The sequence below is a fragment of the Papio anubis genome, chromosome 14 (assembly GCF_008728515.1).
Source record: "Papio anubis isolate 15944 chromosome 14, Panubis1.0, whole genome shotgun sequence".
Classification (NCBI taxonomy): domain Eukaryota; kingdom Metazoa; phylum Chordata; class Mammalia; order Primates; family Cercopithecidae; genus Papio; species Papio anubis.
In genome coordinates, this window is record NC_044989.1 from 56,002,266 (window position 1) to 56,029,729 (window position 27,464).

A 27,464-nucleotide genomic window follows, 5' to 3' on the forward strand; every position below is an offset into this window, starting at 1 on the left:
AGCCTCAGCCTCCCAAAGTGCTGGGATCACAGGCACCAGCCACCGCGCCCGGCTACTGCGCCTTTTCTAAACCTTGGCTTCTACGTACTTACCAGAATAGAGAGCGCAGAGAATCTGTCTACGACTTCCAGCCAATGGCTACACTTCTTTTCTCAGCCCTCGTCCACTGTTCTATTTTAACCAATCAGAAACGTTTTTCAAATGTTTGCCCTCCCCGCTAAGTGCGCAGGCTCCTGGAAAGTTGTCTTCACTTCCGGGCCGCGGTCTAGGGCGGCTACGTGTGTTGCCATAGCGACCATTTTGCGTTAACTGGTTGGTAGCTTCCCTCCTGGGGGTTGAGCGACTGCGGGCCAGCTCTTCCCCTACTCCCTCTCGGCTCCTTGTGGCCCAAAGGCCTAAGTAGGGTCCGGCGGTCTGGCCTAGGGATATTCCCCGTTGCCCCTTTGGGGCAGGATGGCTGCGGAGGAAGAGGACGAGGTGGAGTGGGTGGTGGAGAGCATCGCGGGATTCCTGCGAGGCCCAGACTGGTCCATCCCCATCTTGGACTTTGTGGAACAGAAATGTGAAGGTAAAAACCAGAGTCTGAACCGACAATCCTCTTCTCCTCTCTCACACCAGCGGCGGGCAGGGGGTTGGTAACCACAAATCATCTCTCGTCTCCCCCATCCCCTGTGTCCACCCCTGTCGTCAGGTCTTGTTCCCCTCACCCCCTTCTCCACCCCCGTCGTCAGGTTTAGAGCTAGTTATGTAGGAGCAATTCCTTTCACCCTGCCGATGTGTTCTTTCGCAGACCTGAAAATGGGGACCGAGGCTCCCCTTCCCTGGGGCCAAAGCGCACGTCCGAAGAACATTAGACTTGAATCGTAAATTCGGTCTCTCACCCTGTCCCGAACGTGTCTGCCCTGGGCAGGTGGACTGTTTGGCTGGGCTTCTTCAACAGCTTTCCCAGACTTGAGAGGAGAAGCGTCGGTTTACCTGAGTTCCTTATGATCCCTAGCATTTCGCCCGGTGTAGTCAGCTTAGGAAATGAGAAATGATTCACTCCAAACCAACAGTTAACTGCAAAGGAGGGCATGTGATAACTTCAGGAAGCCCAGAACCAGTGATTTTGATGGCCTGTATTCCCCTCGGTGAGCTCTACTCTTGGCTATACCAAAACTTTGCGAGGTGGGGCCGGGAACCATTCTTGGAACAAATGAGGCGTATAGATATGGCATTATATTCCCTGTGAAGGACAGAAATCTCCGGGTTCTGAGCAGTTCTTCACGCTTGGAGTTCTGCATTCAGTTCGTGGAGACTTTGCAGCCCATTCGCAGAAAAGGAACTAGAAAACACGTCATGTAAATGAGTGCCCAAGCGTTATTGTGGTTGTTTAGTCGGGCAAGACTTTGAGGGTAGTAATATTCATCAGTTGTTTGAACATCTGTTTTGTGTTGTAAGGTTCAATGAAATAGAGCTAGGGTCAGTTGGTACAAGCTACAGAGAAACAAATTTCAGTGAAGGAAGTGCTTCATGACAGAATGTATCCAAGATGAGTTAGCCTGTGTCAGAAGGTAATGAGCTTCCCGGCTCTGGCAGTGTTTGAATGGATCTGATAGCGACTTAATAGGGTTAGAGGGATTCAGCTATTCAGCTATCAAATGGTCGGTTATCCTGGATGACCTTTTAAGACTTCTTTAAATTCCAAGATATCATGAATCTGGTAAAGATGAAATTCAGTTTGACCACTGAATCTTTTTATTACATTTTCATTGCTATAATCGAAATTCAAATCATAGTTATTAAAGGGTTGTTTTTACAGGTAATTTTAAAACAGTGTTCAAAAACGAAGTAAGTTCTATTTGTACTCTTTTTTTTTTTTTGGGGGGGGGAGACGGAATGTCGCTCTGTTGCCCAGGCTGGAGTGCAGTGGCGCGATCTTGGCTCATTGCATTGTTTTATACATATGATTATTCAGTAAACACTTGTTTTGATTTTATTTAACTTCATTATTTATCTGTGGTAACAAAAATGGACTGGTCACTTTCCATAACATTTACATCAGCAAAATTCCAGTAAAAATAATCTGGAACCTATTGTAAAAGGATTTAACCATTAACAATAATATTCCATTAAAAGTGATGAAGAAATTATTGCCTCATATTGATTGAAATGTGTTTTTGTCTTAAATATGAAGTAGTATTCATTTTAAATATTTTCTCGAGTAGGCAAAAAAGCTGGTTTACAATTAATAGTATATATACATGTGGTGTGTGTGTATATATATATATATATTTTTTTTTTTTTTTTTTTTTTTTTGAGGTAGAGTCTCACTCTGTCGCCCAGGCTGGAGTGCAGTGGTGCAATCTCGGCTCACTGCAACCTCCGTCTCCCGGGTTCAAGTAGTTCTCTTGCCTCAGCCTCCCAATTATCTGGGTCTACAGGTGCGCGCAACCACGCCTGGCTGATTTTTGTATTTTTAGTAGAGATGGGGTTTCATCACGTCGGCCAGGGTGGCCTTGAACTCCTGATCTTAGGTGATCCACCCACCTTGGCCTCTGAAAGTGCTGGGGTTACAGGTATGAGCCACAGTGCCTGGCCAATAGTATATATTTTTAGATATATTCGTTTATATATTTTTCAAAGATAAATCCTAAGAATTCAAAGCTGAAGAGCCAGGTTATAAGAATGATAGTTCTATTTCTAAGGAATGGATTTAAAAATTTGCATTAATAAAATGATTTGTTTTTTACACTGTGTAATATCTTCTTTTAAATTTAGTTTTTGATGATGAAGAAGAAAGCAAATTGACCTATACAGAGATTCATCAGGAATACAAAGAACTAGTGAGTATTTTTTTTTCCACTGATTTTTAAGGTAATTAGGCTAATATTACTTATAGCTTTTCTAAATGAAGAAAAATATTTTTACATTAAAAATCCTTAATTTTACAAAAATCCAGTCTACCTTAACAATAGTGCCAGTTATATCTGTCTCCACAGGTGCTCTGAGTATCTCATTTGGATGACTTCTTATCTCCTCTACTCTACGTAATGGTTTTACAACTCTTTATGGGTTCTTGCATGTATTCTTTATATCTTATTCTAATTTTGTTGATGCATCCAGGGACATATGATTCACTTAGTCATGGTTGTCCTGTGATTTTTTTGTTTTTTTATTTTTGAGACAGGGTCTTGCTGTGTCACCCAGGCTGGAGTGCAGTGGCACTATCACAGCTCATTGTAGCCTCCACCTCCCCAGGCTTAAGTGATCCTCCCATCTCAGCCTCCGGAGTAGCTGGGACTACAGGTGTGCCCCACCATACCCTGCTAATTTTTTTGTATTTTGTAGAGATGGGGTTTCTCCATGTTTCCCAGGCTGGTGTCGAATTCCAGAGCTCAAGTGATCCACCTGTCTGGGCCTCCCAAAGTGTTGGGATTACAGGCATGAGCCACTGTGCCTGGCCTGTCTTGTGATTTTAAAAAATGCCTCTGGCAGTGGGGCAGGTGGATTGCTTGAGCCAAGGAGTTCGAGACAAGCCTGGGCAACATGGTGAAACTCCATCTTCATAAAAATTACAAAAATTAATCAGTCATGATGGCATGTGCCTGTAGTCCTAGCTGCTCGGGAGGCTGAAGTGGGAGGATGATCTCTTGAGCCCAGAAGGTCAAGGCTGCAGTGAGTCATTACTGTGCCATTATACTCCAGTCTGGACAACAGAATAAGACCCTGTCTCAAAAAAAGAAAAGAAAAGGCCAGGCGTGGTGGCTCATGCCTGTAATCCCAGCACTTTGGGAGGCCAGGGTGGCAAATCACCTGGGGTCAGGAATTCAAGACCAGCCTAGCCAACATGGTGAAACCCCATCTCTACTAAAAAAATAAATAAATAAAAATTAGTCGGGTATTGTGGCAGGCGCCTGTAGTCACAGCTACTCAGGAGGCTGAGGCAGGAGAATTGCTTGAGCCTGGGAGGCAGAGGTTGCAGTGAGCCGAGATCACACTACTGCACTCCAGCCTGGGTGACAGAGTGAGCCTCCATCTCAAAAAAGAAAGAAAAGAAAAAGAAAAAAAAAGGCCTCTGGGTAGCAGAAGAGTTGTGCCACACTGAACTTTGTAATCCTGACTTCAGCTATTTCTGTTGGAAGAAATACAATTTCATGTGATTTTCAACAAAAATATTAACTTTTAATTTGTGTTTTGGTGAAAGACAATGTCACTGCCTTGTAATATTATGTAGATTAATATTTGCAAAAAATTTGATGATACTTTTCTAAACTCAATACTTAATATGCAAACTGTCATGTAGAATTTTTCTATGTAATTATAAAAGTTAAACTTTGTTTTTTTAGGTTGAAAAGCTGTTAGAAGGTTACCTCAAAGAAATTGGAATTAATGAAGATCAATTTCAAGAAGCATGCACTTCTCCTCTTGCAAAGACCCATACCTCACAGGTTTTTGCTTTGTGTTATTATGCTAACAAACAGTTTTAACAAATGCCCAGGGTTTCACTCAAATTTGAATGTTTGATTGACAAGCGTAATATTTTAGACATTGTGAGAGGTAGAAAGATAACTCATCACATAAGAGTTCTTTTTGAGAGCAACCCTGAAAAATGATACTTTGAGGCATTAATGAACTGATGCAACTCAAAGTGACCTTTCTAAACTCAGAACTAGAATACGATCACAGGCTTTATACAAACTACTGCTTTATTTACATAGATCTCCAATCATTCTGCAGTTGCTCCTTTTATAATTTTAGCAGATCCACAGTCAGTTGCTCCTGCGGCTTCCTTCTCTTGGAACTACTTATATTATCTTACTGGTTGTGTAGTGCTAGGCTGAAGTAGTAATACATATGTTTATAAACTAATGTTTGTTTTTGTTGTTTTTTTTGATATGGGGTCTCACTCTGTTGCTCAGGCTGGAGTGTAGTGGTGCAATTGCAGCTCATTGTAGGCTCAACCCCCCTGGGCTCAGGTAATCCTCCCACCTCAGCTTCCCTAGTAGCTGGGACTACAGGTGCCACACCAGCACACCTGGCTAATTTTTGTATTTTTTTTTTGTAGAGACAGGGTCTTGCTGTGTTGCCCAGGCTGGTCTTGAACTCTGGGCTCAAGGGGTTTGCCCATCTTGGCCTCCCAAAGTGCTAGGATTACAGGCGTGAGCCACCACGCCCAGCCTATAAACTAATGTTTATTGAGATCTTGTGCTAGTTGATATTTTGGGCAGTTGACATGTTTTATCTCATTTAATCTTCCTGACACCTCTTAAGAAACTGGTACTATATAACTTCCATTTAGAAATGAAGAAACCAGGCCAGGCATGGTGGCTCACGCCTGTAATCCCAGCACTTTGGGAGGCTGAGGCAGGTGGATCACTTAAGGCCAGGAGTTTGAGACCAGCCTGACCAACATGGAGAAACCCCGTCTCTACTAAAAATACAAAATTAGCTGGGCGTGGTGGCGCATGCCTGTAATCCCAGCTACTTGGGAGGCTGAGGCAGGAGAATCGCTTGAAACTGGGAGGCAGAGGTTGTGGTGAGCTGAGATTGCGCCATTGCACTCCAGCCTGGGCAACAAGAACAAAACTGTCTTAAAAAAAAAAGAAAAAGAAAAAGAAGTGAGGAAACCAAAGCACAGAGATATTAAGCAAATAGTCCAAAGTCCACAGCTAAATAAGTAGTAGAGCCGGTATCCCCAGTCCAGGCAAGCCAACTGAGTGTCCTTGCTTAGAGGGTGAGGATTGGGATATGTTGCTACTACCCAAGTAGCCTTCTGCTCAAAAACTGAAAGCCAGGAAGTGGCTCATGCCTATAATTCCAGCACTTTGGGAGACCAAGACAGGAGGATTACTTGAGGCCAGGGGTTTGCAACCAGCCTGGGCAACATAGTGAGACCCCATCTTTAAAAAATATATAAAAGTTAGCCTATTGTAGGTTGTGGTGGTGTTCTCCCAGAGTACCCCTACTCAGGAGGCTGAAGTAGGAGCATCACTTGAGCCTAGGAGGTTGAAGCTGCAGTAAGACAAGATCATGCCACTGTACTCCAGCCTAGGCAACAGATTAAGACCCACCCCCAAAAAACAAAACACTGGCTTTGGCATCTCATTTTCTACCAAATAAACAGTAATTTCTTAGCAATATATGGTAAGAATTGTTTAAGATGAGACTCCACATTATATTTTTAGCCATGATCCCTTGCTATAGTTCTCCAATATATTATTTTCTACTGCCATTCCAGGTAACTTTCTCTTTTTCTTTTTTTTTTTTTTCTTTTGAGACGGAGTTTCACTCTTGTTGCTCAGGCTGGAGTACAATGTTGCAATCTCAGCTCACTGCAACCTCTGCCTCCCAGGTTCAAGTGATTCTCCTGCCTCAGCCTTCCAAGTAGCTGGGATTACAGGCTCCTACCACCATGCCCGGCTAATTTTTTGTATTTTTAGTAGAGGCAGGGTTTCACTATGTTGGCCAAGCTGGTCTCAAACTGCTGACCTCAGGAGATCCACCTGCCTCGACCTCCCAAAGTGCTGAGATTACAAGCGTGAGCCACCGTGCCCAGCAGCCACTTGCTCTTATAAGCATCTGTGCACCTACCTTTGCTCATGCTGTCCCTTAACCTGGAATATATGGCCCCTTCCCCAGACCACTCCATCATTCCTTTCATAATGTGCAGAAATCCTCATTATCAGGGACTGGTTGAAATGCTACTTGTTATAGCAGCTTTGCTGCTTATTCTAGTCAGACCAGAATTCATTCTACTTAACTAGGCCAATTTTAAATTGATATTTTTGTTACTCTGCCTTGAATTATGGTTTCCTATAAGTCTACTTGCCCTACTAAATTGTAAGTCCTTTGAGCTGTTTTTAGTATCTCTGCACTCTCTGCTGGTAGAACAGAGATGAAAACTTAGTTCTTAGTTCATAGTTCTCAATAAATGTTTATTAATTTAAATTATCTTGTTATGATGGCCTAGATGAGGTTGCTTTGACTACTTTTTAATCCAGCACTTCCTCTTTTGCACAACTTTTCATTTGATGATCACCTTTAATTCTAGGAATAGAAAATATTTTTTGTTTGTTTTTGTTTTTGAGACAGGGTCTTTCTCTGCCACCCTGGCTGGACTGCAGTGGTGCAGTCATAGTTCTATGCAACCTCTAACTCCTGGGTTCAAGTGAATCTCCTGCCTCAGCCTCCTGAGTAGCTAGGACTATAGCTGTGTACCATTATGCCTGGCTAATTTTTCAGTTTTTTTGTAGAGAGCGGGTCATTCTGTGTTGTCCAGGCTGGTCTTGAGCTCCTGGCATCAAGCAATCCTCCTGCCTCAGCCTCCCAAAGCTCTGGGGTTACAGGTATGAGCCACTATATTTTGGCTGGGTGTGATAGCTCCTACCTGTAATCCCAGTACTTCGGGAGGCTGAGACAGGAGTTTTGCTTTAGGCCAGGGGCTCAATACCAGCCTAGGCCACAGTGCAAGACCCCATCTCTACAAAAAATAAAAATATAAGAATTAGCTCAGCATGGTGACACACTGCTGTAGCCCTAGCTACTTGGGAGACTGAAGTGGGAGGATTGCTTGAGCCTAAGAATTTGAGGCTGCAGTGAGGTATGACTGTACCACTGTACTCCAGCCTGGGCTGCAGAGTGAGACCCTGTCTCTAAAAAAATAATAATAATAAAATAATTAAAATGTTTTTGGTATGCCCGCATTAATGTGAAAAAATCTGGCAGTTTCCAAGAAGACATAACAATCTTTAATGTGTATGCACCTAATAACAAAGCAACAAAATGTGTGAGGCAGAAACGGAACTGCAAGGAGAAATAGATGAATACATGATTATAGTTGGAGACTTCAACACCCTCTATCAGTATTGTACAGATCCAATCATTAGGAAATCAGTAAAGACATAGTTGAACTAAACAGCGCCTTCAGGCCAGGCATGGTGGCTCATGCCTGTAATCCCAGAACTTTGGGAGGCCGAGGTGGGTGGATCACTTGAGGTCAGGAGTTCAAGACCAGTCTGGCCAACATGGTGAAACCCCATCTCTAATAAAAACACAAAAATTAGCCGGGGATGGTGGTGGGCACCTGTAATCCCAGCTACTTGAGACTGAGGCAGGAGAATCACTTGAACCTGGGAGGTGGAGGTTGTGGTAAGCTGAGATTGCGCCACTGCACTCCAGCCTGGGTGACAGAGCAAGACTCCATCTCAAAATAAATAAATAAATAAATAAGCAAACAAACAGCACCTTCAGTCAACTGAATTTAATTGACATACACCAGTTCATCCAACAATCAAAAATACACATTCTTCTCAAGATCACAGAGAATGTTCATCAAGACAGACTACATCATGAGCCATAAAACATACCTTAACAAATTTAAGGCCGGGCGCGGTGGCTCAAGCCTGTAATCCCAGCACTTTGGGAGGCCGAGACGGGCGGATCACGAGGTCAGGAGATCGAGACCATCCTGGCTAACACAGTGAAACCCCGCGTCTCTACTAAAAAATACAAAAAACTAGCCGGGCGAGGTGGCGGGCGCCTGTAGTCCCAGCTACTCGGGAGGCTGAGGCAGGAGAATGGCGTAAACCCGGGAGGCGGAGCTTGCAGTGAGCCGAGATCCTGCCACTGCACTCCAGCCTGGGTGACAGAGCAAGACTCCGTCTCAAAAAAAAAAAAAAAAAAAAAAAAAAAACAAATTTAAAAGAAGAGAAATCATACAGTGTCTGCTCTCAGACCACAACATAATTAAACTGGAAATAAATAACTGTTGGAAAAAACCAAAATACTTGGAGATTAAACAACACACTCTAAAACTAAACACATGTGAGCCAGGCATGGTGGCTAATGCCTATAATTCCAGCACTTAGGAAGACCAAAGTGGGCAGATTGCTTGAGCCCAGGAGTTTGAGACAATACTGGGCAACATGGTGAAACTCCATCCCTATAAAATACAAAAAAATTAGAAGGGCATTGTGGTACACACCTTCCATCATGTTGACCAGGCTGGTCTCAAACTGCTGACCTCGGGTCTGCCCACCTCAGCCTCCTAAAGTGCTGGGATTACAAGCATGAGCTACTGTGCCTGGCCACAATTTTTGTTTTAAAGAATTATGAGGAATTATATAATTGTACTATATATAAAATATATAATCAGAATAATCATAAAGTATTACATTTTATAGAATTATAAACAAATGCCCCTCTTTATTACTGATCATCTTTCTTGTTCTGAGGTCTACTTTATCTGAAATTAAATTAAGCTACTTCAGCTTTCTTTTTTTTTAAACAACTTTATTGAGATATAATTTGCATATCATATTAATCTTTTTTAAAACTTTTTTTTTTTTTTTTTTGAGAAGGAGTCTTGCTCTGTCACCCAGGCTGAAGTGCAGAGGTGCGATCTTGGCTCACTGCAACCTCTGTCTCGTGGTTCAAATGATTCTCCGGTCTCAGCCTCCTGAGTAGCTGGGACTACAGGTGTGCGCCACCACACTCTGCTAATTTTTTTATTTTTTTTTTAGTGGAGACGGGTTTCACTATGTTGGCCAGGCTAATCTTAAACTCCTGACCTCAAGTGTTCTGTCTGCCTCGGCCTCCTAAAGTGTTGGGATTACAGGTGTGAGCCACTGTGCCCAGCCGAGAACCCTGTTTTAAAGGCTATTAAAATACATTTTAAAATTGTCCTTTTGAGACATCTAATCATAAATAACAATGTAGCATTCTTGAATTAATCTACTGTTTTGCAGTAGAAATGGTCTGAATGTGTGGGAAATAGTTTTAAAACTTGAATCTTCATTTCACTTGAGACTTCTTTCCACAGGCCATTTTGCAACCTGTGTTGGCAGCAGAAGATTTTACTATCTTTAAAGCAATGATGGTCCAGAAAAACATTGAAATGCAGCTGCAAGCCATTCGAATAATTCAAGAGAGAAATGGTAAAATGTTGAAGTTAGAAATCTAAGTGCTAAATGCTTTTTAAAATAGTTTTGACTAATTCTAATATAGTCTTAAATGTAGCTGTCTCGTGTACATTTATTTCAAGTTTGAAAGACTTCAGCTGACTTGAGATTTCAGAGTATATGGCTGGGCACAGTGGCTCACACCTGTAATCCCAGCACTTTGGGAGGCTGAGGCGGGTGGATCACGAGGTCAGGAGATCGAGACCATCCTGGCTAACACGGCGAAACCCCGTCTCTACTAAAAATACAAAAAAATTAGCTGGGCGTGGTGGTGGGCACCTATAATCCCAGCTACTCGGGAGGCTGAGGCAGGAGAATGGCGTGAACCTGGGAGGCGGAGCTTGCAGTGAGCAGAGATCACGTCACTGCACTCAGCCTGGGCGACAGAGTGAAACTCCGTCTCAAAAAAAAAAAAAAAAAAAAAAAAAAGTATAAAGTTCCTGATTTGTATTTGACATCTCAAAAAAAGGAGACCAGAATTCAGTGATACTTTGGATTTCACAGAGTCTAATTTTCAGTTCAGCAATTATGTTTTTCTAAGGAAACTGAGTATTTTTGAATGGCTAGGTTGTAGTTACTGTTGAGAGGTGTCCATCCTTCTGACTTATGATTGTTAGGGACCTTGGTAGGAAGCAGTGGTTCTTTTTTTTTTGAGGACGGAGTCTCAGCCTGTCATTTCAGGCTGGAGTGCAGTGGCCAGATCTCAGCTCACTGCAAGCTCCCGGCTTACGCATTCTCCTGCCTCAGCCTCCGGTAGCTGGGACTACAGGCGCTCCGCCACCTCGCCTGGGCGAAGGTTTTTGTATTTTTAGTAGAGACGGGTTTCACTGTGGTAGCTGTGGATTGGTCTCATCTCCTGACCTCGTGATCCGCCTGGGCTCTCGGCCTCCCAGCTGGGATTACAGGTTTGAGCCACCAGACCCGGCTTTTTTTTTTTTTTTTTTTTTTTTTTTTGAGACAGAGTCTCGCCTGTCGCCTCAGGGCTGGAGTACAGTGACATTCGGCTCACATCGTAACGCTTCTCTGCCTCCTGGTTTACACTATTCTGCTCAGCCTCCCCGAAGCTGGGATCTACAGATCCCACCACCACTCTTTTTGGCTAATTTTTTGTATTTTTAGTAGAGACGGGGTTTCACCATGTTAGCCAGGATGGGTCTCGATCTCCTGACCTCATGATCTGCCCACCTCGGCCTCCCAAAGTGGCCAGAAGCAGTGATTCTTAAGCGTTAGCAAGCATTGGAAATGTTTGGAGGACTGCTGAAGCACATATAGCTGCCTCCCAGTTTCTGATTTAATAGGTCTGGGGTACCGATAGTTTGTATTTTTTTTTTTTTTTTTTTAGACGGAGTCTCGCTCTGTTGCCCAGGCTGGAGTGCAGTGGCCAGATCTCAGCTCACTGCAAGCTCCGCCTCCCGGGTTCACGCCATTCTCCTGCCTCAGCCTCCCGAGTAGCTGGCACTACAGGCGCCCACCACCTCGCCCGGCTGGTTTTTTGTATTTTTTAGTAGAGACGGGGTTTCACCGTGTTAGCCAGGATGGTCTCGATCTCCTGACCTCGTGATTCGCCCGTCTTGGCCTCCCAAAGTGCTGGGATTACAGGCTTGAGCCACTGCGCCCGGCCGATAGTTTGTATTTTTAACAATGATATGGTTTGGCTGTTTCTCCACCCATATCTCATCTTGAATTCCCACGTGTTGTGGGAGGGACCCAGTGGGAGGTAATTGAATTTTGGGGGCAGGTCTTTCCATGCTGTTCTTGTGATAGTAAATAAACCTCATGAGATCTGATGGTTTTGGGAAACGGGAGTTTTCCTGCACAAGCTCTCTCTTTGCCTGCTGCCATCCATATAAGACGTGGTTGCTCCACTTTATCTTCCCCCGTGATTGTGAGGCTTCCCCAGCCATGTGGAAATGTAAGTCCCATTAAACTTCTTTCCTGTGTAAATTGCCCAGTCTCGGGTATGTCTTTATCTGCAGCATGAAAATGGACTAACACGAACAAGTTCCCAGGTGATGCTGAAGCTGCTGGTCCTGGGACCACACCAACACTCACTGTTCTAGGGCACTGGGCAGAGACAGATAAGCTTGTACCAGCATCATGTGGAAGAGAAAATGAAATTCAAAGCCCTATTAACCCTCGTTGGCTTTATCTTTCCCCTGACTCTGTGCTTAAGTTCACTTTCTCTCTGGCTCTTCCTGCTCTTGTTCCCTTATTGTGTACCTGAGTTACATTTAACATCCGGACTCAAAACAGCTGAGTTTCTAACCATGCTACTTGTTATTGTGCCATCTCCTCTCTTACCCAGATTATCATGTCTGTTTCACATTTCTTGCTGTGGTAACCTCACCTTAATTTCTATGTCTTCCTTAGCTCGATAGATTGCCATGATATTTTTTTACCATGGCCCCATAACCTCTTTAATGGTTTGGCAGCAGGACCTTTCCTTTGATTGTTTCTTGAAGATATGAGATCTATAGGTCAGTTGTATCATTGGCTCTTAAGGGCCTGGAACATGCAACAATAGGGCTTCCGTTGTTGCATGGCAAACATGAGAATTTTGCAGGGCCCTTCTTGGGAAGTTTCCTTCTCATTTGACTGATGTGAGTAGAGACTATTAGAGCCAGCCGCCATCATAATCATCTACTAGAATCCCAAGATGCTTTCCCTAGCAGCTAATAGCACTGTTGTCTGTGGGTAGGGGAAGAACACCACCCTGACCCTGAAGAATGCATGACACAGTGCTATTACTTTGATGTAAATAAGTTTGGAAAATAGTCTCTTTCTACTATGGTTTGCTCTATAAAATCCTTTCCTCTGAATTTTCCTGAAAATATGCTTTATTCTGACTTATGGGTTAGATAATTTTAATAAGAATGTTAGTAAACAAATTTTTTTAGGAGATCAGGAAAAGAAATAGTGAACTTGACAATAGCATTCTTTAGTTTTCAGTTTGGAATTTTATTGGAAACTCATCTAGATTTTAATAAAAAGGGAATAAATACATATCTTGTATCATGCGGATGCCTCAGTCTGTCAGTAACAGAACACTCCAGTGAAGAAAAGATCTCCCAGAACAAGAAGTCCAGAGGAAGGGAGAGAAGGAAGACAGGTTCGGGGTTGGTTAATTTAGTGGCTCCGTGATGTAATCAAGGACCCCGACACTTTGCATCTTTATACTCTGCCATTCTCAGGATCTTCTCTCATGATTGTACTCTGGCTGTATTGAATGCAGACACAACAATGTCTTATGAAGAAATGGAATATTTCCTCCTCTACATCTCTTTTTGTTAGCAAGACAACAATTTCATGGAAACCCTCCAGTTTTTCCCTCAAGTCCTATTGATTAGGATGGGGGTCACTTGCCTTTCTTAAACCATCTGGCAAGGGGAATGGGACCATTATGATTGGCTTGAACCAATTAGGAGTCACTTCCCTGGGATGGGGGAGGGCCCTGCCTCTAAGTAGTTAGCTGCCTGATAATTCTGCAAAAGCTGACTCCTATTAGCAAGGAAGGAGGAGGGGAATTATGTAGAATAATGACTGTTGTCAGGCCACAGCATGGGGCATTTTACTTACATTTAAACATAAGCCAATACTTAGTTTCTGCTACAGAATTTCTAATACATGTACTTAAGAGTTTTGCTGGCTGGGCACGGTGGCTCATGCCTATGGTCCCAGTGCTTTCAGAGGCTGAAGCAAGAGGATCGCTTAAGCCCAAAAGTTTGAGGCTGCAGTGAGCTATGATAGCACCACTGCATGCCAGCGTGGGCAACAGAGCAAGACCCTGTCTCAAAACTAAAAAAAAAAAAAGAATGTTGCCTAACTAAGATCCAGGGTTGGATACCTTAGATTAATGTCGATTATACTCAAAACTGCAGACTAATTTGAAAATAGTTCTAATGATGAGAAAAATTCAAAGGCTCTCTGGATTCTTTTTATCTTTTTGGTATCTCATTAAATAATTTAGAGAAATTGCAAATGAGAGTATTATTTTGATGGTTTCTAACTACTTCATACTGTTGTGTTATTCTTAGTACTTTGAGTTTTCCTCAGAAATATTATTAGGAGAATAATAGTTTTATATCTTTTGACTGAGCAAAAATGCACTTAAGATTAATGGATTATTTAAGTCAGTTTTCTGGTTGTGATATTGTACTACTATAGTTTTGTTAGATGTTACCACTTGGGGAAACTGGGTAAACAGTACATGGCAGCCTTCTGCATTATTTCTTACAATTGCACTTACCTCAGAATAAAACATTTAATTTTTAAAAATGTGTTTAAACATCAGGAGGATTAGAGTAATAAAGCTACTTCAGAGTGGATCCAAAATCCTACAGTCATATGTGGATAAAGAAATGGAAGGTAAAAATTAAGAAGCATTCTGCTAATGTCGTGGAATGTAATAATTATAGATGCAAACAGAACAATTATTACCAGTCCACCTGCTTCGAAGGAAGATAAAAGTAATGAAGTAAATTAAACCAATATTTTAAGTTACCTTTTATTTTCTTGGGCTGAGGTTGCTACTTCCCTGGTTTATAATTATTAGACCAACATCTGAACAGAAGCTTCAAGGGCAGAGATTGTTTTATTCATCTTTGTATCCCCCCAAAGTGCTTAGCACCATGGTTTTATTACACATAGTAAGCAGGGCCCTTTTCAATAGCATCTGTTATAATATAAATGAAGACTTCTAATGCTATTTCAATTAACAAAATTATATTTTGTTTTGTGACTCTTCTCATTTAAGGGACACCTTTGAGAGCAGTTTCATTATTAAGCCTAACTCAATGATTTCCATAGTATATTCTTAGACACTATATGATTATGGAAGAGAAAAACATATTAACTTTTTGTTGCCATACATTGTTACTTTTAATTGCCAATAAAATAATTACTAAGAGATATTTCTAGTTAAAAGTGTGGGGTTTTTCGTGGGGCTTATTCTGTAAAATAGGAAAAGGCTTAAAAGATGATAGTTAAAAATGGCTGGGAGTGGGCCAGGCGTGGTGGCGCACTCCTGTAATCCCAACACTTTGGGAGGCCGAGGCGGGCGGATCACGAGGTCAGGAGATCGAGACCATCCTGGCTAACATGGTGAAACCCCGCCTTTACTAAAAATACAAAAAATTAGGAGGGCATGGTGGTGGGCGCCTGTAATCCCAGCTACTTGGGAGGCTGTGGCAGGAGAATGGTGTGAACCTGGGAGGCAGAGCTTGCAGTGAGCGGAGATCATGTCACTGCACTCCAGCCTGGGCGACAGAGCAAGACTCCGTCTCAAAAAAAAAAAAAAAAAAAATGGCTGGGAGCAGTGGCTCATGCCTGTAATCCCAGCACTTTGGTAGGCCGAGGGGGCAGATGACTTGAGGTCAGGAGTTCGAGACCAGCCTGCCAACATGGTGAAACCCCATCTCTACTAAAAATTAGCCAGGCATGGTGGCGGGCAGCTGTAATCCCAGCTACTCTGGAGGCTGAGGCAGGAAAATCACTTAAACCCGGGAGGCAGAGGTTGCAGTGAGCCCAGATCGTGCCACTGCACTCCAGCCTGGGCGACAGAAAGAGACTCTGTCTCAAAATAAATGAATAAATATAAAATGGATGATAGTTAAAAAGATAATAGCTTAGGATGTTACAGTGATAGATCTAAAGGTAACTTGTACTTAAGGAACTAGAACAGTGAGAAATATATGTTTTCAATTGAGTTGATACTATTCCATGTGGTCTTTGGTTTTGAACAGGTGTATTACCTGACTGCTTAACCGATGGCTCTGATGTGGTCAGTGACCTTGAACAGGAAGAGATGAAAATCCTGAGGGAAGTTCTTAGGTACCATTCTTCAATTATTTTTAAAATGAATCATTATTATATGATCTGTACATAAGCTTTTTGCCCAATAAATATGAACTAATAAAATTGCTAAATTCTCTACTGAAGACTATCAAAATGATTTATCATTTTATGACTGTGAATATATTTCTTAATGACAGAAAAAGTTATTTTCAGGTAACTTATACCAGATCAGCCCAAATGAGAGGGTCTTTTTACACCCCCATCATAGGAATAGGAAAGTAGCCACCAGTGGGAAAAAGGGTAGACCTAGCCTGATCTCTGGAGAGAGGTGTAATGACTTGAGCTAAACAGCTTACTCCATGGCTTCTGGATCTCACTATGGAGGTGGCATATTCTAGGTGTCACATAGTAGGAGGCTGGGCATCCAGACTCCACAGATTGAATAGCTGACTTGGTGATAGTAACCTTCAAGGGAGGGAGAACAGTGAGAGGGGTCTATCCCAGATGAGTATCTTGCTGGTCTCTTTGTTTCCCCAGTTACATGATTCTCAGCCAAATGCCTGACAAGGAGTATGCAGACCACTGAGGGGGTCCACACACAACTAAGAAATGTTAATGGACATTTATTTTTCTTTTGGGCCTGTTGTGCCCTGACCTTTACGGGAATTTTGGAAGGAAGGAGCAGTAGTAGCTCCTAATTTTTAAATCTCCTGTGAGAATATGTTAGGTTTAGGGCAACAGGATGCCTATAATCACAGTGTCACCTGCAGACTATGGCCTTGGCCTTTGGGGTCACTTCTTCTCCAACACTACTACCACACATGACCATCTTCTAGCATCCTACAGTTCCCCCCACTTAGGTACTTTGTCCCACCTCCGAAGCAGAAGAGAGGATCCATCGATGGGCCTGGTGGGAAACTATGGCAGGAGCTCCAGGACACAGTGCTGAATTTCAGGGGGTTTGAGTGATTATGGAGAGGGTGGCAGATATGCAGGTGAACTCAACCCTTTCTTGCCAGATCCCTCTTTGGATGGCAGGGGCAAATGGGAGCCTGAGACAACACAGAATGCTTTGAGTTTACAGGTTTGAGAGGTAAGGGTGTTTGGTTCAGAGGACTGGTAAAATTTTGATTTGGACTGGTTGTGTTGGTTGATTGGTGGCCTGAAAACTGGTCAGCACTGTATTTTCAGATTTTATTTTCCAAGAGCTTTTGAGGGTATATACCACTGTGTAAGTAATAGAACTTAGTTATGAACATGTATAACAGTTGAACTTGGTTACTTTCCAAAATCAGACTGTCTCAGCAGTTTACAAAAGTTGATGGGCTCAGATGATAGCTCAGATGCCACTGGAACAATGACATTTTATCGAGAGGGGTGTACTGGCTCTTATCAAGAGGGGTGTAATTGATCACTCGAAAGAAGGAGATTGAAGTCCTTATTAATGAGATTTGCCATTCAAATTTGGGTTCAGGATTTCAAATCTGTTGATCTTTGTTCAGCTAGGGTTCATTCAGAGTTCTAGAAGGAATGGGTAGACCTGTATTTTATGTTACTAACTGTATTATGCTGTATGCCTATGTATGTCTTTCCCAGTTGACTATAAGCCACTTTAGAGCAAAGTTTGATTATCTTCCATCTTTGTGTCTAATGTGCCTTTTATTGTAAGCTTAGATTAGCGTGTTGCTTAGTTGAATATTTGTTCTTTGACCAAAAAAGGAAATTTATCTTTTTACTTTATTTTTGTGTATTTCAGAAAATCAAAAGAGGAATATGACCAGGAAGAAGAAAGGAAGAGGAAGAAACAGGTGCCTAAAGAACATATAACAGAAGTATTTTATTGCTATTATCTCTTATTAAATTTATACCTAGTTCTTACTATTAAAATTTATACTTATGTAGAACTACATAATTTTAAGTACAATGTAAATATTGACTAATAATATTAATATATCAATAATTCTATGTACTTTGTGCATTACTGCTAGCCACCATGAATATTATATAGTACTGTATATACTTAACTGTACATAGTACATACAAAGACAACACAGTACTAATTAATCTTACAGGACATGCATATAAGCAAGAGTAGTCATTTTTTTTTGGCAAGTTTAAGCATTTGTATTTAACTTTTTATACTTTTTTCCCCTTTATTTTTGTCCTGGTAACTCACAGAACAACATTTTTTATTTTTTCTTCTTGAGACAGAGTCTCGTTCTGTCACCCAGGCTTTAGTGCAGTGGTATGATCTTGGCTTACTGCAACCTCCACCTCCTGGGTTCAAGTGACTTTCCTGCCTCAGCCTCCAGAGTAGCTGGGATTACAGGCGCATGCCATCACGCCTGGCTAATTTTTGTATATTTAGTAGAGACAGGGTTTTACCACATTGGTCAGACTGGTCTTGAACTCCTGACCTTGTGATCTGCCTGCCTTGGCCTCCCAAAATGCTGGGATTACAGGCATGAGCCACCATGCTTGGCCAGAACAACCTTTTATACATTTTTTCTTTTTTTTTGGAGACATAGTCTCACTCTGTCACCTGGGCTGGAGTGCAGTGGCACAGTCTCGGCTCACTGCAACCTCTGCCTCCTGGGTTCAAGTGATTCTTCTGCCTCAGCCTCCCAAGTAGGTGGGATTACAGGCATGCACCACCACGCCCAGCTGATTTTTTTGTATTTTCAGTAAAGACGGGGTTTTACCATGTCATCCAACCTAGTCTTGAACTCCTGACCTCATGTGATCCACCTGCCTCAGCTTCCCAAAGTGTTGGGACTATAGGTGTGAGCCACTGTGCCTGGCCAACTTTTTATACTTCCTAATATAGAAAGTATATACCCTTTTTTTTTTTTTTTGAGACTGAGTCTTGTCGTATTGCCCAGGCTAGAGTGTAGTGATGCGATCTCAGCTCACTGCAACCTCTGCCTCCTGGGCTCAAGCAATTCTTGTGCCTCAGCCTCCCAAGTAGCTGGGATTATAGGTGTCTGCCACCACTCCTGCCTAATTTTTGTACTGTTAGTAGAGACAGGTTTTTACCATGTTGACCAGGCTGGCCTTGAACTCCTGACCACAGGTGATCTGCTGGCCTTGGCCTCCCAAAATGCTGGGATTACAGACATGAGCCACTGTGCCTGGCCGAAAGTATATACTTTCTTAGAAGAGTGTATACTTTATAAAGAGGCCAGACATGATGGCTCACTCCTGTAATCCCAGCACTTTGAGAGGCCGAAGTGGGTGGATCACTTGAGGCCAGAAATTCGAGACCAGCAACATGGCAAAACCCCATGTCTACTAAAAATACAACAGTTAGCCGAGCATTGTAGTGCACACCTGTAATCCCAGCTACTCAGGTGGCTCAGGCATGAGAATCATTTAAATCCAGGAGCCAGAGGTTGCAGTGAGCCGAGATCGCACTACTGCACTCCAGTCTGGGTAATAGAGTGAGACTCTGTCTCAAAAGAAAAAAAAAGAAAACTATATCTTTGGATTCTGAGGTTGCAGCGAGCTGAGATCACACTACTGCACTCCAGTCTGGGTGACAGAGTGAGACTCTGTCTCAAAAGAAAAAGAAAAAGAAAACTATAATATCTTTGGATCCTTTAGGTAGTGAATTAGTTAAAATGAATCTAAATTGTGTGTGTGTTTTTTAAACTGTATTATGGAATCCTGAAGTTATCAGAGGCTAAAACAGAAGAGCCCACAGTGCATTCCAGTGAAGCTGCAATAATGAATAATTCCCAAGGGGATGTTGAACATTTTACACACCCACCCTCAGGTAAGGTTGAGGTATACTGAACTTTCTCTAATAATGTGAATACATAAACACCATATAGAATGTGCCACCTTCTCATACTTATTTAACTTCAAAAGCCCTGGGAGGGAGTATTGAATGTCTTTGGTATTTAACATTCTTTGTGAATTTGGTTAAAGAGGTTGCAGATGAGATGCTGACCTGAAAGAGAGTGTGTAGTCCCCAAGTTTCCACGTGAAGTCTGAAACCCAGAGTAGAGAGCAAAACTCCTTGAGGGAGTACCTGGCCTTTGTGCACGGCTGCAGCTTACAAGAGAGGTTCACATAACATTTGGTATTCTCTTCCATGCTCACAGTTGTATGGTATTTGAGAGTGAGAAGCTGAACTTGAAAAGATAATATCAAATTTCTTTTCTAATGAATTAAGTACAGCTAGAAAATAAGAGGTAGCCATTTTGTTCAGATATTTGGTCAGAAATCATATCTTTGAAACCAAAATTGATAGGAATCCTTGTAGGAAATATTAGTGGATGACCTTTTCAACATGTGGCAAATCTATTTTCAATATGAACTGATTTTCTATATAAGAAAACAAGTAATTCTGAAACAGAAATTATGGTCATGAATTCAGTTCATTTTATTATGGATTCCTGTGGTTTTAAATAAACGTCCTTTTCTCAGTTAAAAAAAATATAACTCTGTGAGGTAGATATTATAATCCTTGTTTTTCTTTTATTTATTTATTTATTTATTTATTTATTTATTTATTTATTTATTTTTTGAGACGGAGTTTTGCTGTTGTTGCCCAGGCTGGAGTGCAATGACGTGATCTCGGCTCACCGCAACCTCCACCTCCTGGGTTCAAGCGATTCTCCTGCCTCAGCCTCCCGAGTAGCTGGAATTACAGGCATGTGCCACCACGCCCAGCTAATTTTATATTTTTAGTAGAGACGGGGTCTCCATGTTGGTCAGGCTGGTCTCGAACTCCCAACCTCAGGGGATCCGCTTGCCTCGGCCTCCCAAAGTGCTGGGATTACAGGCATGAGCCACTGTGCCTGGCTACTCTTATCTTCTTTAAAAAAATTATTTTTGTTGGGTGTTGCTGAGTTGCCCAGGCTGTTCTCAAACTCCTAGCCTGAAGTGACCCTCCTGCCTCAGCTTCCCAAAGCGCTGGGATTACAGGCATAAGCCACTGTACCCATCCCTTCTTTTTTTTAAAGAAATTCAAGGAAGCTGAGTGAATTGTCCAACCAAGATCACCGAACTCTTCAGTGGTGAAATTATGGCTTACCTTTGTCTTCTGACACCAAATATATTCTTCTAAACCTTAGTTGAGAAGAACTTCTATAATTGAGATTAGTGTGATGTTTACCCATTAATTTTTTAATGGAAGTTGGAGAACAACTTTCTTTTTTTAATATGCTTAATTTAAGCTGTTTTAGGTCACAGTAAAATTGAGCAGAAGGTGCCAAGATTTCCCCCATATAGTCCCTGCCCCAGTACATGACTAGCATCTCCCATTTTTGACCCCCCTCGAAAGTAGTACATTTATTATGTTGGTGAACTTTCCTTGACACAACATTACCAACCAAAGAGCATAGTTTACATTAGGGTTCACTCTTGGTGTTATATATTCTGTGGGTTTTGACAAATGTATGATGACATGCATTCACCATTATAGTATCATGTAGTATATGGTTTCACTGCCCTAAAAATTCTCTGTGCTCTGCCTATTCATCCTTCCCACCTCCTAACCCGTGGCAACCACTGATCTTTTACTGTTTTCAGAGTTTTGCCTTTTCTAGAATGTCATGTAGTTGAAATCATACAGTAGTACGTAGCCTTTTCAGATTGGCTTCTTTCACTTAGTAATAATCCATTTAAGATTTCTCCATGTCTTGTCATGGCTTGGTAGCTCATTTCTTTTTAGTGCTGAATAATATTCCATTGTCTGATGTGTCATGGCTTGTTTATTCATTTATCTGCTGAAGAATATCTTGGTTGCTTCCAAGTTTTGACAATTATGAATAAAGCTGCTATAAACATCCATGTGCAGGTTTTTGTGTGGACATAGCTTTCAGCTCCTTTGCGTAAATACCAACGAGCATGATTGTTATATCTTACAGTAAGAGTATGTTTAGTTTTGTAAGAAACTGCCAAACTGTCTTCCAAAGCGGCTATACCATTTTGCATTTCCACAGCAGCGAATGAGAGTTCTTGTTGCATCCTTGCCAGCATTTGGTGTTGTCAGTGTTCTAGATTTGGACTATTCTAGTAGGTGTGTAGTGCTATCTCATTGATGTTTTATTTGCATTTCCCTGATGACATGATGTGGGGCATATTTTTATATGCTTGTTTGTCATCTGTGTATCTTCTTTGGTGATGTATCTGTTGAGGTCTTTGGCCCATTATATTTGTTGGGTTGTTTGTTTTCTTATTGTTAATCGGGTTCATTTTCTTATTGTTGAATTTTAAGTGTTTGTATATCTTGAATAACAGTCCCTTATCAGATTTTGTCTTCTGAAAATATTTTCTTCCAGTCTGTGGCTTGTCTTCTCATCCTCTTGATACTGTCTTTTATATAGCAGAAATTTTAATGAAGTTCAGCTTATTAATTATGTCTTTCATAGGGTGTGCCTTTGGTGTTGTATCAAAAAAGTCATCATCATACCTAAGGTCACCTAAATTTTCTCGTATGTAATCTTCTAGGATTTTTACAGTTTTACATTTTACATTTAGGTCTGTAATCTATTTTGAATTATTTTTTGTGAAGGGTGTGAAGTTTGTGTCTAGATTCATATTTTTTCTTTCAGATGTCCAGTTTCCTTTCGTCATCGTATTGCCTTTGCTCCTTTGTCAAAGATAATTGATTATATTTATGTGAGTTTATTTCTGGGCTCTCTATTATGTTCCATTGATCTATTTCTCCATTCTTTTGCAAATACCACACTGTCTTGATTACTATAGTTTGAAGTCTTCAAGTTGGGTAGTGTCAGTCCTCCAATTTTGTTCTTCAATATTTTGTTGGCTATTCTGGGTCTTTTGCCTCTCCATATAAATGTTAGAATCTGTTTGTCAATATCCATAAAATAACTTGCTGAAATTTTGATTGATATTGTGTTGAATCTGTAGATCATGTTGGGAAGAACTGACATCTTGACATTGAGTTTTCCTGTCCACAAACATGGAATAGGCCAGGCATGGTGGCTCATGCCTGTAATCCTAGCATTTTGGGAGGCCAAGGCGGGAAGACTGTTTGAGCTCAGGAGTTCAAAACCAGCCTGGGCAATTTGGCGAAACCTTGACTCTACAAAAAAAATACAAAAATTAGCCAGGCATGGTGGTGCATGCCTGTAGTCCCAGCTTCCAGGGAGGCTGAGGCAGGAGAATTGCTTGAGCCCAGGAGGTGGATATTGCAGTGAATCGAGATCGCATCATTGCACTCCAGCCTAGGTGACAGAGTGAGACCCTGTCTCAAAAAAAAAAGAAAAAGAAAAAAAATAAAAAGGCCAGGAGCAGTGGCTCACACATGTAATCCCAGCAGTTTGGGAGGCTGAGGCAGTGGATCACTTGAGGTCAGGAGTTCAAGACCAGCCTGACCAACATGGTGAAACTCCATCTCTACAAAAAATAAAAAAAAATTAGCTGGGCATGGTGGCAGGTTCCTGTAATCCCAGCTACTTGGGAGGCTGAGGCAGGAGAATCGCTTGAACCCAGGAGGAAGAGGTTGCAGTGAGCCAAGATCCTGCCATTGCACTCCAGCCTGGGCAACAAGAGCGAAACTTCATCTCAAAATAAAATAAAATAAAATAAAAACCATGGAATATCTCTCTATTTGGTTCTTTGATTCATTAGAATTTTCTAGTTTTCCTCATATAGATCTTGTGCATATTTTGTTATATTTTATATCTAAGTATTTCATTTTTAGGGGTGCTGTGCTAATGTAAATGGTATTTTTAATTTTAAATTCCATTTATTCATTACTAGTATAAAGGAAAGTGATAAACTCTTGTTTATTAATTTGTATCCTGTAACCTTGCTATATAATTATTCATTTCAGTTTTTCTGTCAGTTCGTTTGCATTTTCTACATAGATGATCATGTATTCTGCAAATAAAGACATTTTTATTTATTCCTTCCCAGTGTACATTTTATTTCTTTTTCTTGTCCTACTGGATTAGGTAGGACTTCTAGTATGATGCTGAATCAGAACGGTGAGAGAGGACATTTTTGCTTTGTTTCTGATCTTAGTGAGAAACCTTCTAATTTGTCACCGTTAAGTATTGTTAGGTTTTAGAGTTTTTTGTAGATACTCTTTATGCAGTTGAGGAAGTTCCCCTCCATTCCTAGTTTACTGAAAGCACCATTAATTTTAAGGAGGTAGATTCTTATTTGACAAAACAATAAGAGTATATTGAACCAGAAGCAGATTTGTGAAGTTACTTTGCTTCTTTCTTTGCACCAAGTCAAACCATTTATTTCTTTTTTATATATATGCTACAGATTGTAAGTAGAAATATCCTCATTTTAATTATATCCATGAAAGCCCCTGCTTTAGGTTTGTCTATGCTCTAGTTTGCTGACCCAAATTAACTTTGTTTTATATACACCTAAGTACATATACTATTTAAATCTTGTGTCTAACCTAATTTGAATAAATTTGCTTTGTCTGCTTTCTTATCTAAGTGAAGCTATAGAAAACTTGATTTCAAACCACATATGATTCAGTTATACATATTAATGGCACAGCATAAATGGTAGATAATTTCAAAAGTAATGATTTCAGTTTTTAAAATTATTTTTTTAAATGGGCATATCTGATATTTCAGAGAATCACTTCATACAAAGTGATGGAAGCCCGGTATGAAGACCTGAGTTTGGAAGAATCATGAAGTTGTTTGAGCTCCTGTTTTGTCCTTTTGCCTGTCTTTCCCTCATTCCTGCTAGCAATTGATAGTATCTTTTCTCAGATTGATGCAGAGTTGCCAGAGATGAGATGATCTTTCTTTAGGTTTTCTGGCTGTCCGATCTTCCCTTCCTAGAAATTAGAGAAGCTAAGTATTTTGGCTTCAAGTACTTTCCTTTCTAGGTCTGAGAATATATGTCTGTTCATAATTAACCCAAGGCAAGAACTGTCCAGAGAAAGAACATGAGTGGAATATATATGCTTATATGTATGGGTTCCCCAGGAATTATTTGAACTGTCCCTTCTCCAGTTCTGTGAGTCCATTGAGGGCTAAGCCTACCTCTGCTAACATCGCTATCAGTAACAACAGCAGTGTTTTACCTCTGTCTTTATTTGTTAGTTATATAGCTCCCTGTCTAGGTTGGCTTGGAGTGCTGGTTCCGGCTTGTCTCTTCCATGGAGATTTCCCCTATTGTCCAAGGGCCTGGAGAGCTTTTCTTCCTCCAACGTCTCTGGCACTGTAGTCAGTCTGGTCACTGCTAGAGCAGTGGTCTGCTGTCAAGTTTCTTGAACAGACAAAATTCTGTTTTCTGTTTTAGTATGTATGCTGGCAAGGTGTTTTTTTTTTTTTTTTTTTAACTGGCAGAATCAACCAGGTGTGGCAAAAATTTCAATCATTTAGAGACATGTGTGCCATGTTTTCCCATCATGCTTTTAGATCTTAGCATCATTTTAATGTCTTTGCTTGTCTCACTGTGCTTTCTTTCATAGCCCAAGTGTTTACACTGAAAATGTTTTATATTTTTAAAACCAATCACCTTATAATAATAAATGGCTCAGAGGAGCAATTAGAATGTTAACCTCTCTCTTGGTTGGCACGGTCACCAAATGGCTGGAAAGTATTTACTGCTCATGTTTATATGTGCTTCCAAGTTCTGCTTGCTTTAGAAATCTTTACATTTTCATAAGGCACTGGCAGGTTTATAGTTATCTTCAATACATAATTATAAACAAAAATTATTGACATTACTGGCACACACTCTTGCAATACAAAAAATTATAGTTTTACATTAATTGTTCTGAAAATGTAGGGTGACTTTTTACATGCAAGCAAAAGTTTGGAAACCAATTACATTGTAGTAAGGAATTAGTATACTGTTTATTTGGCTTATGTGGCAATCTTGTATTATATTATAGTGTAGTTCTAATCTTTAGACAAGGATTTTACCTTTTTGTAGCTATAGTACTGTACAAACAGCAGGAGCGTGGTACTTGTTGAGATGTAGGTGAGAAACTATAGTTCCAGGCTCCTTAAGGGTAGAGATGTGATGTTTACTGTTCTTACCCAGTGGCTGGCACAATATAGGCATTGAATATATGTTGACTGAATATGAGGAAAAACAAGTATTATTAACATTAGCTCATTTTGGTAAGCCTAGCCTAATACTTAATATTTCTCATAATATTCTAATTGGTCTTATTGTCTACTTATTGCCAGAAGTTAAAGTGCATTTTGCTAATCAGTCAATAGAACCTTTGGGAAGAAAAGTGGAAAGGTCTGAAACTTCCTCCCTGCCACAAAAAGGCCTGAAGATTCCTGGCTTAGAGCATGCGAGCATTGAAGGACCAATAGCAGTAAGTAAAAGACATCACTTTTAAGAACTATAAGCAAAATGACAAGGAAATCAAACTTCGAATTGAATCAGTCAGTGGGCATCTGTACTACTTAATAAATGGACTTGAATTTAGATAGCTCCTTTTCTTACTTGACCCAGAGTTTGTCAGTACTTGGAACAGAAGAACTTCGGCAACGAGAACACTATCTCAAGCAGAAGAGAGATAAGTTGATGTCCATGAGAAAGGATATGAGGACTAAGCAGATACAAAATACGGAGCAGAAAGGAAAACCCACTGGGGAGGTAGAGGTATGGCTAGCCTTAATATGTCAAGATTTACAAATTGGTAGTGGAACTCTCAAAATCAGAATATGTGCAAGAAAGCCTCTAGTAAATTTTGCTTGCAGACCCATTCCTATTAACCACCTCCTAGTGCAGTAGCTGCTAAGTCTTTTCTAGGAAGTGAAATTGTTGTGATAAGGATTTTTTGAGGCAGAAAATAAGAGCGGTGTCATTATACATTTTTTTCTTATGCTGTTTCTTTACTTGCTCTTCTTTGTGGTCTGTTTCACCTGAGCATTCTGAAATGTTTTATCATAGAGCAGCATTAGTACCCCAGCCCCCACTTCCAAGAGGGCTTCTCCAAGAAGAGACTTTATGAAGAATAGATTTAGGAAACCTAGTCTATGTCTGTCTCTCCCTCCACCCCACAAGAAAGTGCCCCTGATTTTCGTTCATTTGAGGCAGTATGTTGGGAATTTTAGACAAATGATCCTATTTCATACTGTAGCCAATTTTTTTTCTTTTTTTCAGGAAATGACAGAGAAAGCAGAAATGACAGCAGAGGAGAAGCAAACATTACTAAAGAGGAGACTGCTTGCAGAGAAACTCAAAGAAGAAGTTATTAATAAGTAATAATTAAGAACAATTTAACAAAGTGGAAGTTCAAATTGTCTTAAAAATAAATTATTTAGTCCTTCCACCGAGGTTTTTAGTTTCAAACACTTTTGTAAACCCAAGTATCTTATTAAACACTTTAGGTAAAGGACAGTAGGGAAGGCAGCTACTCATACTGATTAGTTTAATACAAATTCCTGAATGTTTTCCCTTGGAAAGAGGGTATAGAAAGAAACCAGTTGATAGTATGTTCATTCATTCAAACTCGGTTACCTACTGTTTGTGCCAGGCATTGTGCTAAGCGCTAAGGATACAGTAGTCCACGAGACTGACAGGGTCATTGCCTTCATGGGGCTAGTGGAGAAGGCCCAAAGACCAAACTGTTAGAAAGGCAAAGTGTAAAGTCCTATGAGCAGGGCTGGCTAAGCCTCTTTAAGCTGAATGGAAGGTTAATTACACAAAGAATAGGTAAGGAACAACTCAGGTTCTGCAGCAGGAAATAAAGCATATACTGAAAACTTGGAATATACATATGAGTGGAGAGGGTTAGCATATGAAATT

The 27,464-nt window shown here is 40.9% G+C and overlaps 1 protein-coding gene across 2 annotated transcripts; it reads left to right on the forward strand.

Annotated features, from left to right (window-relative positions):
* The first annotated feature begins 246 nt into the window (after window positions 1-246).
* Window positions 247-26,992, forward strand: CFAP36 (cilia and flagella associated protein 36). Of its 2 annotated transcripts, none has more exons than XM_003908668.3 (10): window positions 247-568; window positions 2,761-2,825; window positions 4,329-4,430; window positions 9,803-9,917; window positions 15,683-15,770; window positions 17,491-17,542; window positions 19,407-19,509; window positions 25,889-26,025; window positions 26,166-26,315; window positions 26,820-26,992. In XM_003908668.3, the coding sequence occupies exons 1-10, from the start codon at window positions 454-456 to the stop codon at window positions 26,919-26,921; spliced, it is 1,029 nt and encodes a 342-aa protein (XP_003908717.1). In that variant the 5' UTR covers window positions 247-453; the 3' UTR covers window positions 26,922-26,992. The 2 variants fall into 2 exon arrangements, with proteins under 2 accessions (XP_003908717.1, XP_009182479.1); XM_009184215.1 differs by having other exon boundaries at window positions 252-568; window positions 17,491-17,566.
* The last annotated feature ends 472 nt before the right edge of the window (window positions 26,993-27,464 follow it).

What these genes read in the sequence shown, in the direction of transcription:
- CFAP36 (XM_009184215.1), top strand. Translation starts at nt 454, where the DNA reads ATGGCTGCGGAGGAAGAGGACGAGGTGGAGTGGGTGGTGGAGAGCATC. An exon ending in AATAATTCAAGAGAGAAATG is followed by an intron (nt 9,918 to 15,682) that starts GTAAAATGTTGA and finishes GGTTTTGAACAG; the next exon opens with GTGTATTACCTGACTGCTTA. An exon ending in ATCCTGAGGGAAGTTCTTAG is followed by an intron (nt 15,771 to 17,490) that starts GTACCATTCTTC and finishes TGTGTATTTCAG; the next exon opens with AAAATCAAAAGAGGAATATG.